At 34.7% G+C, this 10,767-nt stretch overlaps 3 protein-coding genes across 7 annotated transcripts in view; 2 read left to right on the top strand and 1 right to left on the bottom strand.

The window, feature by feature from the left end:
* Positions 1 to 1,010, top strand: part of LOC131157920 (small ribosomal subunit protein uS9m) — a 31,087-nt gene extending 30,077 nt beyond the window's left edge. For both annotated transcript variants that reach the window (XM_058112385.1, XM_058112386.1), the window contains exon 4: positions 501 to 1,010. In XM_058112385.1, the coding sequence (XP_057968368.1) occupies positions 501 to 592 (92 nt within the window). In that variant the 3' untranslated portion in view covers positions 593 to 1,010. The remainder of the gene's footprint in view (positions 1 to 500) is intronic.
* Positions 1,011 to 3,008: 1,998 nt separating this feature from the next.
* LOC131158761 (secreted RxLR effector protein 161-like) lies at positions 3,009 to 3,785 on the bottom strand. Its single transcript, XM_058113615.1, has one exon. It carries the CDS (start codon positions 3,783 to 3,785, stop codon positions 3,009 to 3,011), a length of 777 nt encoding a protein of 258 aa, XP_057969598.1.
* A 2,556-nt stretch (positions 3,786 to 6,341) lies between these two features.
* LOC131157921 (uncharacterized) lies at positions 6,342 to 10,387 on the top strand. Of its 4 annotated transcripts, none has more exons than XM_058112387.1 (9): positions 6,342 to 6,545; positions 6,639 to 6,696; positions 7,379 to 7,487; positions 7,644 to 7,788; positions 8,240 to 8,291; positions 8,387 to 8,533; positions 8,615 to 8,726; positions 9,256 to 9,382; positions 9,850 to 10,387. In XM_058112387.1, the coding sequence occupies exons 1-9, from the start codon at positions 6,355 to 6,357 to the stop codon at positions 10,331 to 10,333; spliced, it is 1,425 nt and encodes a 474-aa protein (XP_057968370.1). In that variant the 5' UTR covers positions 6,342 to 6,354; the 3' UTR covers positions 10,334 to 10,387. The 4 variants fall into 4 exon arrangements, with proteins under 4 accessions (XP_057968370.1, XP_057968371.1, XP_057968373.1 ...); XM_058112388.1 differs by having other exon boundaries at positions 6,353 to 6,545; positions 8,396 to 8,533; XM_058112390.1 differs by lacking the exon at positions 6,342 to 6,545 and having other exon boundaries at positions 6,647 to 6,696; positions 7,384 to 7,487.
* The last annotated feature ends 380 nt before the right edge of the window (positions 10,388 to 10,767 follow it).

A 10,767-nucleotide genomic window follows, 5' to 3' on the forward strand; every position in this document is an offset into this window, starting at 1 on the left:
TGGGGAGCTGGAATGTATGGAGGGAGGCAGTGACTAGCAAGATCTTTACTGCATGAACGGGATAAGTATCAGCTCATTATCTAGTCATATCCTCTACTTCTCTGCAGTGAACACGGGCCACGCAAGGACTGTCAAGTCCTAACCATCTTCCACTTGCAAAACAAATGCACCCTGGGACAATGATTTTGGGCATTCTGATGAGAAACAAAAATGTTTCGAGTCTTTGGCTAGAGGGAGATTCAGTCTTTTGACATTGGGGAATTTATTTAGGTTATGAGGGAAGAATAATAACAGGGAGTTTTAATGGATCTATCATATTAAAAGCATTGTAGCATTGTTTGATGCATGGAAAGCTCAAGCCTATCTGAAATAAGCATATGTTTAACTTGTATGATTGTGTGATCATGGATCTACACATAGTAGAATCTGCAGGAGCTTCCCCATTTAATTTTGATGTGCTTCACTTCATGATCTCTAAATTTTCTCATATGCTTTTTCAGCTGGTTTCTTGACGAGGGATTCACGAGTGGTGGAAAGGAAGAAACCTGGAAAAGCAAAAGCAAGAAAGAGCTTCCAGTGGGTAAAGCGCTGAATGATAGTTGCAAGCTCCCTGTATACTGGCACACTTCCAGTTTTGTATGCAATATGATATTTTGACGTTTTAGCAGTCCGCCATAGGTTTTCAGCTTCCCAGACAGCTCTTGGAAGGCATAACTTGTAATGTAGAGTTTTAACTCGATCATGGCAGAGTTGTAAAGATGAATTTGACCCGAAGAATACGATCATTTAAGATGGTTGTATGGAAGCAAGCATCTGTATGTGTGTGGCTGCCTTTTATTGTACTTTATTATTTTGGTCCTCTAGGTTGTAATTCACAGGGTTAGGATGGATTTGATGCATTGAGATCAGGATGTGGTTTTGCAAACTGAAAATTGATTGGAATTTTGAATCCCGTGGAAATGAAATTCTTTTCCTCTTGTTGCCTGCAAGAAAGGAATTTTTGGAATAAATCTGACTTACTGTGTTACTTTCTGGAGGTTGAAGTTTGGTTTTCTTCTCTGTTCTTAATTTTGTTGCTTTCTTTGTTAGCCACTTTTGTTCTGAAAGATTTATTGTGAACCACTATTTATATCTGCTATAAAAACGACATGATTTGGCCTTGGATGAGTTTAGCCTTTTATTTTATGCATTTCACTTTATATTTTGTGTGCATAATATTTGACTGGCTATGCATGATTATCTGTATTATTTCATTTTTGAACAAAATATGTATTAAATAGTAGGTCATATTTAACTAAGAATTATATGGTAAGTAATGTTAAATAAATTATAAATAGTTAACATGTAATTTAGACAAAATTTGTTGGTAAATTGTTTGGAAACAAGAGATTAGAAAAGGCAACAAGCAGTCTGTTGAGCCATGTGGATGAGACTAAAATGATATGTAGTAATAAATTAAAATGATTTGTAGTAATAATAATCAAATGAGGCGCAAGACAGATGTTCATAACATGAAAATAAAGAACTCTGATTCTAATGAGTAAAAGAAAATTATAGTTGTGTTCTTGCATCAAGAACATGAAATTTTGAATTTATTATTATTTTTTTTGCAAATTTAAAAGAGATTTTAATTTTGTATTGTATTTCATTCAAATCTAGACAAATTAGAATGGATGGTTCAAATGATCTTCGTACTTAGCAGTTGTTGCATCTAGGGGTGAATTTGAGCCGATATAATAAGATACTGAGAATTTAGTTCAACTCGAAAATATTAAACTTGAAACTAGATTCGATCAATTTCATAATTGTTAAAGTTGAATTTAATTTGACTACAAGTTTTTAAAACTCAACTTCAACTCAATTAAACTCAAACAAGATTATAAATTAATATTAAATATATGTAAAAATATATAATGCACAATTCTCCTTGTTTACTTCGTCTCTCCTTGCCAAGAGACTTGAAGGAAGTCAAAGGTGGTTTCTTTAGGGCCCTTTCTGGAAAAAAAGAAAAAAGAAAAAAGAAAAAATTCACCTTGTTAAATGGGGCATAGTGAAATAATCCTTTCATTTAAAGAGGATTGAGTTTGAAGCCCTTGCACATTTCAATGAAGACCTTTGGAAATGATTATGGAGATTCATGATAGAAAGAATCATTGCTGTGAAATATGAGTTTGAACGTAACGATTGAATTAAATCTGCTGAGCTAATAGAGAACCATATGTAAGTTTAATATAAATATGATTTAATTATTGGATCTTCAAAACTCTTAATTTTATACAACAAACAAGAAACTCATACCTTAATCCATACTTCCTAGTGAATATCCTTGAACTGTATTTCTATCTCATAACCCTACGTTTCTTTGTATTTTTCTTAATTTGATGGAAAAGTAGCATAAGCATCCTAGGATGAGATAGGACTAGCCTCAACCACCTTTATATACTAATCACTTCCATCAAGTGATTAATTAACATTCATAACTTATCATAATTATGACTCCTCAAATTCTGAGAAGTCATTAAAAATCATTATTGTAAATAGATTCTTCATATTTGTGAAACCAATATTATTATAACATTATTATATTTAAAAATCTTTCGTATCATGTAAATAAATATAATCGTAATTTAAAACCTTTCATATTACTTAAATAAATATAATCATAATTTTATTTGAGGCAATTTATTTATGTCTTACATTCTCTCACTTGGCTCAAGTGAAATTAGTTAAGATAATTGATCATAACGCGCATATATTAGTTATCATTAATATGTAGAAAACTTGTAGGAGTCATGACGGTTCTATATCATATTTATTAACATAATTCCTTCCATGCACTACAATTCAAGTTTCACTACATATAATGATTTTTTAGCTGAGAGGCATACATTAGGTCCAACTCTAATCCTGTTATCATTATTCCACAACAATTATGTATATAAAATGGAAAATAGAAATAACAGAAACATTTTCATTATCGAGCTCAAATATCAATTGAACAACATACATTAAGATTCAATAATGCCCATCTTTTCAACATGACCAATAAATGTTTTGGGTGGCATTCCTTTCGTCAAAAGATCTACTATCATATAATCGGTGCTAATATGTTCAATTGACACTTTTTGTTTCTGTACGTCTTCTTTAACAGTAAAGAATTTCAATTCCATATGTTTAGCACCCTTGGAATACTTATCATTCTTAGAGAAGAAGATAGCTATGGAATTATCATAATAAATTTTCAGTGGCTTGACGATACTGTCAACTATTCCAAGTCCTGAAATAAAATTTTGTAACCAATTAGGCTGAACTATAGCCTCAAAGCAAGCTACAAATTCAACTTCCATAGTGGATGCAACAATTATTGACTGCTTCGCACTCTTCCATGAAATTATTCCTCCGGCTAGCAAGTATACATAGCAAAATGAGGACTTTCTTGTATCCACACACCTAGCAAAATCAGAACCCGAATATCTAACCACCTCAAGATGACCAAACCTTCGATACATAAGCTTGTAATCTTTCGTTCCTTGTAAGTATCTTAGAACTTTCTTTGCAACCTTCCAGTGAATCATTCTTAGACTACTTTGAAATCTTTCGAGCATTCCAACTGCAAAGCTAATGTCAGGCCTTGTGCACGTTTGAGCATACATCAAGCTCCCAACAACAGATGCATAAGGTACATCCTTCATTTGCCTCCGTTCCAGATCATTTTTAGCACATTGCATGAGACTGAACTTGTCTCCTTTCTGAATTGGAATGGGTGATACTGAGCATTTGTTCATGTTAAATCTCTCTAGAACTTCATTTATATAATCTTTATGAGACAAACCAACCAGTCCTTGGGACCAATCTCAAAATATTTCAATTCCGATCACTTACTTTGCCTATCCCATATATTAGTTTTTAGAGAGAAATTCTTTAGTCTCATGTAACAGACCATGATCATTAGTTGCAAGAAAAATGTCATCAACATACAAAATCAGGAATATAAACTTACTCCCACTAATCTTCAAGTATAGACACCGATCAATAGTATTTTCTTTAAATCCAAAGGAACCAATGGTACTATTAAACTTAAGATACCATTGTCGAGAAGTTTGTTTAAGTCCGTATATTGATTTCTTAAGTTTACACACTAAATTTTATTTCCCTTCAACTGTAAAACCCCATGGTTGATCCACATAAACATCTTCATCTAAATTCCATTTAGAAAGGTAGTTTTCACATCCATTTGATGTAACTCTAAATCGTAATGAGCTACTAAAGTTATAATGATTCTAAAAGAATCTTTCTTAGATACCGGTGAAAAGGTCTCTTTATAATCAATACCATCTTTTTGAGTAAAGCCTTTAGCAACAAGCCTGGCCTTGTAACGTTCAAAGTTACAACGAGAGTCTCGTTTGGTTTTAAAGACCCATTTACATCCAACTCTCTTGCAACCTTCTAGAAATTCTACACGATCCTAGACTTCATTTTGTTCCATAAACTTTAACTCTTCTTTCATGGCATCCATCCATTTACCAGAATTATCACAACTAATGGTTTGTGAAAACAAAACTGGATCATCTTCAATTCCAAATTCAAAATCTGACTCTTGAAGATAAACCACATAATCATCCGAGATAGCAGATCTCTTTTCTCTTTGAGATCGCCTTAACGCAACCTCTTGTGGTTTTTCTATAATAGGTTTACTTTGAATAGCGGGAGTTGTAATTTCCTTAATTTCCACAATTAATGGAACCATACTCCCATTAGTTTCATCATTCTCAATGAACCTAGCATTTCCAATTTCAACTATTCTTGTGACATGATTAGGACAATAAAATATATACCCTTTTGATTTTTCTAGATAACCAATGAAATTACCACTGATTGTTCTTGCATCCATCTTCTTTTCTTGTGGATTATAAACTTTAATTTCTGTCTAACAACCCCAAACATGCAGGTGTCGCAAACTTGGTTTCCTATCAGTCTAAAGCTCAAATGGTGTCTTTGGAACTACCTTACTAGGAACACGGTTTAATACATATATGGCAGCTTTTAAAGCATGCATCCACAATGAATTGGGTAAAGACTTTCTACTTATCATGCTCCTAACCCTATCCATCAAAGTCCTATTATGCATTTTTGATACACCATTCTGTTCTGGTGTACTTGGCATTGTTTATTGAGCATAAATTTGGAGATGTGCTGCATTGTGAAATTTTATTAACCAATGCCCTGACTCATAAACTAAAATTTAACGAAACATGAACCTTTAATCATAATAAAAAATTACGAGTTTCTAAAACCTAAGCTCTGATACCACATGTAAGTTTAATATGAACATGATTTAATCATTGGATCTTCGAAACTCATAATTTTATACAACAAATAAGAAACTCATACCTTGATCCATGCTTCTTAGTGAATATCCTCGGCTTGTGTTTCTATCTCACAACCTTACGTTTCCATGTACTTTTCTTATTTGATGGAAAAGTAGCACAAGCATCTTAGGATGAGAATTGACCAGCCCCAACCACCTTTATATACTAATCACTTCTATTAAGTGATTAATTAACATTCATAACTTATCATAATTATGACTTCTCAAATTCTAAGAAGTCATTAGAAATCATTATTATAAATAGACTCTTCATATTTGTGAAACCAATATTATTATAACATTATTATATTTAAAAACCTTTCATATCATGTAAGTAAATATAATCATAGTTTAAAACCTTTCATATTACTTAAATAAATATAATTATAATTTTATTTGAGACAATTTATTTATATCTTATACCGTATAGTAGAGGGGTGTGGAATTTCATCATGCAAATACAGATCAAGTTTAAAGTGGGGAGGGGGGACAACATTTATTTTTGGCATGACTCATGCATGTAAATATGTGATTCAAACCTCAAATCAAGGGGTCTTTTGGAACATTCCCTTAGAAATATTGGGAACTCAACCAACTCAAATTTCTAGACTTTCTTTATAACTTTAATTTTCTTTGAGCTTGGATTTGAAATTATAAAGAATACTGATTTACTATAGTCAATAGCTACATTGTAGAACTATTATTAACGAGTATGATATAAATAAATATTTGTGACACCCTTCAAGATGCTTGATTTGCTGTATTATTGACTAGCATCCCCTTGATGCCTCTTCGACGAAGTTTTTTTTATTAATAAAATAAATAAATTATATTTATAAATATACATTATATGCCTTATGTAATATAAAAATAATAAAATTAAAAAGTTCAACTTGAAATTTGATTTGATTTTTATTACCAAATTCAAGCTCGAGTCTTCAAAATATTTGATAGCCTTAGCCGCAACAAAACGACACCGTTTTTGCATGTGCAGTTGGGCTCCCCCTTATCGGCTCTGCAGGTCTGCTTCTCCGCGGCGCAAAGCAGAGGGTGCCATGGCTACCGTAGTCGCAAACCCTTCTCCCAGGCTTCTTATCAGTAGTGGCAGAAGGTCCTGTCACACAGTCATGTCTTCGTCTTCTTATTCTTCCTCCTCTCCGTCGCTACGGTCTCTGAGGTCTCTTCAGATGTTTCCATTCATTGCCAACTTCTAAGTAAAATTTGGTACTTCGAAACCCTAATTTATGATAATTGGTTTATACTTGTGTAGATATGCAGTGCTTGGAGCTGGCTTTTCCGGGCTTTCGGTGGCCTGGCATTTGTTGCAGGTTCTCTCTCTCTCTCTCTCTCTCTCTCTCTCTCTCTCTCTCTCTCTGTTATTTGAGGTTCTAATATATTTATGGGATGTTCAAAATCCTTTTCTTGCTATTGAGAGCTAACATCACTGCCAATATCTGCTCTTGTAAAGCAGGAAAAGTACTTCCAAATGCTACCCAACTGATGCCTTTCTCAGTGAAATAGGTTCCTGATTCAGAAAGCATGATATTTGCATTTTCTTTGATAAGTTATGATTAATGAAGTATAAATTTGTTTAGAAGATTGTATTTGAGATATAATCAATCCATCTTTCGGATAAATATATGCTCTTCTGCCCTCTAGTCAGCAACTGTGCTCTTAATTTAGAGATTGGTGTGTCAAGAAAGATTTACCTGCTGTTTGATGGATTGTCAAATTATCATCATTGTCATCGTCATCTTCATAATCAGAAGAACATGTCTTTGAAAATCTCTAATAAAATGGGACTTTAATTTGCCAGTTATTAAAGGTACTCAACTGTTTGGAGAGGGTAAGGGAGATGGCATGGGAAACGGCTGACCATAGAAAATGTGATTAGGGTGATTTTTTTTTTTTGGAGAAGATTCAAAATTTTATCTGTATTTAACGCCAAATAAGCCATGAATCTTCCACATTAGTCTTGAGCTTTTTACTCTATGCACTTTGCTTTTGCAGCACAGTCCTAAAGAGTTGCATCTGGGAATTGACATTTTTGATGAAGTTGGCATTGGAGGTGGTGCATCTGGTGTTTCAGGAGGACTACTCCATCCTTATTCGCCCAAAGGTTCCTATAAACTTTCCTAACATAGGCTGATCTTGCAGGCCTAATGAACTCTCATTCTGTATCTTTTCTTACCTTGGCTTACATGTTTTTTGCTACAAAGAGATTAGCATGTCCAGCTTGAGCTTTTGATGGGCTAATCAGTTCAAATCCTAGCAGTTAAGCTTCTCTGGGGGGGTGCAGAATGTTGGAAAGAGTGTTTAAAGCTTTTAAGAATTGCAGAAACTGCAGTAAGTTCCAGTGAATCAGGCTGTGGAACTGAAGACTCTGTCCATAATCCTAAAAGTTTCATGGTTCGAAGAAGGTTTGCTCTCTCTCTCTCTCTCTCTCTCTCTCTCTGTGGGGGCATTGCCTAGCCCAGAACTGGAACAAAAAATGAGTTCCCATGTGTAATAAGTAGTACAATAACCACAAGCTGTCGTCCAACTATTCAAAGTCTAGTCATCATTATTTTTCTTTATTGTTCTTATGCAATGATTAGTTTAAAATATATTTTAATAGTGCTAATCTGTGGATTTTATTAATTTAAATAAATTTCTTCTTGATGAATTAAACTTGAGCATCTAGTTAGAAGCCTTTGTTGCATGATACTTCTTATTCATGTATGTAGAACCTAGGGATCATCTGAAGCAGGATTTACTCATTTCCTTCATCAATTAGTTATTATGCTTTTTTTTTGGGAGGAGGTGGGGGTGGGGGAGGGGGTCAGAAGAAGATTATGCTTGGATGGTTATTTTTTGCATGTGTTTTTGCAGGGGTATCTTGCGACCAGCTACGAACTTGAAGAATTTGACTGTTTTGAATGATGTAATTATTTTTGAGTTCTGAAGCAAAACCTAATTTTCTTAAATGTTGGAATATAATTTCATAATAACATTGTTATTTCATGCTTATGTGATTAGAATGCTCAGCAATGCCTTGCAAGTTGCAGAATAGAAACCATCGACAATCATGTTGCCCAGAATCTAGTGCCCAATATATGCATCCCTTTCAATTCAGCTTTTTATATGCCTGAAGCTATAACTATCTATCCTCAAAGCTATCTACAGGTCTGAATAAATAAGTCATTTCCATACGCACAGTGAATCCCATTTCATTGCATAACTAATAACATACAGTTATTCTGTAAGGGTCTCTTTTCAGCTTGTGAAAATCTCGCAAAAGAAATGTCTACTTCAAATTTTGGCAAAAAAGAGTTATGTTTGCACAAGAAATCTATCGAGAGACTTAATGAACTAGCAGGTAGTCTCTGAGTCTCATAATATTTTTCCATCTTTAATCTTTTTCCTCTGTTACAAGCAGGTTTTCTGTGCACCGAGCTGCCTTTTTTTTTTTTTCCTCATATGTGATAATCCAGCCTCCTACTTAAATTTTCTATCAGATCTCAACATGCACAAGGAATCAGCTGTTCCTGTTGATTCACTGTTTGAGATCATAAATAACTGCTGGATCCTTCGTTGTAGCACAATTGGGCAGATGTGGTTGAAATGGGTACTAGCGGTCTTTGTGAATTTTCCCATTCTTTGAGCTAACTAGACATTTTAAGGGGATTGGTTTATGTGATCATCCAGTTTAAGACACATTAAACTTATGGCCTGTTTTATATCCGTTCGAAGTGGGAACTTCAACATTTTTCCAAGTACTCCTTGAAAACGGAAAATTGATCTAAGATGTTAAGGGCACGTGAATTTAACATGTTCTAAAATATACTTAACTGGAGAGGCTAATTTTCTTCCATAACTTGATTAGCTAATGTATGCTTGCATTTCAGATGAATATGATGCTGTGATAATTTGTCTTGGAGCCAGGGCAGACATGCTTCCAGAGCTGTCCGGAAGACTTCCGTTCAGAACATGCAGAGGAGTCATCACTCACCTGCAGCTTCCTGATGATATTGGGTAGAAGCTACGTTTCACTTATGCCTGGTGTACACATTAGTATTTGTGCCTAGAGGCTAGATGATCTTTATTGGTGAAATGATTTCACTTTCTTCTGAATGGGCTTTGGAGTGTGGTATTTCTATTTCTGTAGCATATAGAATGAGTATTTCTCAGTAACTGTAGATCTTGTTGAAAATTTTAGGTTAAGGTTATGTTGTAAATTTTATTGGTTTTTTCCTTTTTCAGTAAAGGCTTCCTTTATTGGTATTTTCTGTGGGCAATTGTTCTTTGATGGCGGCAACATTATTCTGTACTAGTTATTGTCAAAATATAATCTGTTTCAGGAGGAAATGCTTCTTGCCAGGGGTGGTAGTGGTAGTGTGGTGGTGGTTTAATGTTGATACATTATTGTTTTGTACATATGCACTATTTTTACAACTTAATTTCCTTGGAACTCATTTTTAGGAGCATCGTCTGTGTTGCAGGGAAAGTTATCCAGACCACAGCCCCTCAATCTTGTCAGATGCTTGGCTTGCTTTCCAAGAGCGCCGCAGTGTGTATGTGGGCTCAACATGGGAGTGGAGATCAAGGAATTATTCACCAAATGTCTCACCCCAGGAAGCATCAAATGCCCTTCAAGAGCTTCTACCAAAGGCATCTGCCATTTATCCTAGTCTTTCATCTTGGATTTTCACTGGTGCAAGGGCAGGACTGAGGGCAATGCCCCCACTCACCCCACATGGATCGCTTCCACTTTTGGGTTGTGTTGATGATTTTGTAGGTCAAAACCGTAGCTGTAAATACTGGTTCTTTGGAGGTCTTGGTGCAAGGGGTTTGCTGTACCACGGGTGGCTTGGCAAATTGATTGCACAAGCTGTGATTTCTTGTAATGAAGAAGTAATTCCTCAGGAACTAACCTCTTGGAAGAAGAGCAGCAATAAACAAGAATCTCACAGTATGCTGGGTTAGCATTTTTATTTTTCCTGTTCTCATTGATGAATACACACCCTCTTAATCCAGTGAGCCTGGGTGCATGCTTGCAGTGGGATGCAAAATCTTTGGAATTCACTGTTTTAACTCAAGTGTTAGTAAACTTTCAACATCACTAAAGCAGAGGAGGTTTGGCACCATACCCTTCAATCCAGATATATATATATATATATGGTAGAGAAACAAGTGAAAGTAAACTTCTAGGTTGGAACTTAAAGCCAATCCATCTTGATATACAAGTAAATTTAAAAAAAAAAAAAAAATTGTTCATGACTAAGAAAAATGAGAAATTCACTGCCAAAATCATTCTCACCCATGTGGTAAGCCATTCATTTAGTTTGATCATCCCCTTAAGCTTGCAACCATTGATAGGGTCACAGGAGTTCTGTGAAGTCGTTAGTCTGCACAGGCAA

The sequence above is a fragment of the Malania oleifera genome, chromosome 6 (assembly GCF_029873635.1).
Source record: "Malania oleifera isolate guangnan ecotype guangnan chromosome 6, ASM2987363v1, whole genome shotgun sequence".
Classification (NCBI taxonomy): domain Eukaryota; kingdom Viridiplantae; phylum Streptophyta; class Magnoliopsida; order Santalales; family Ximeniaceae; genus Malania; species Malania oleifera.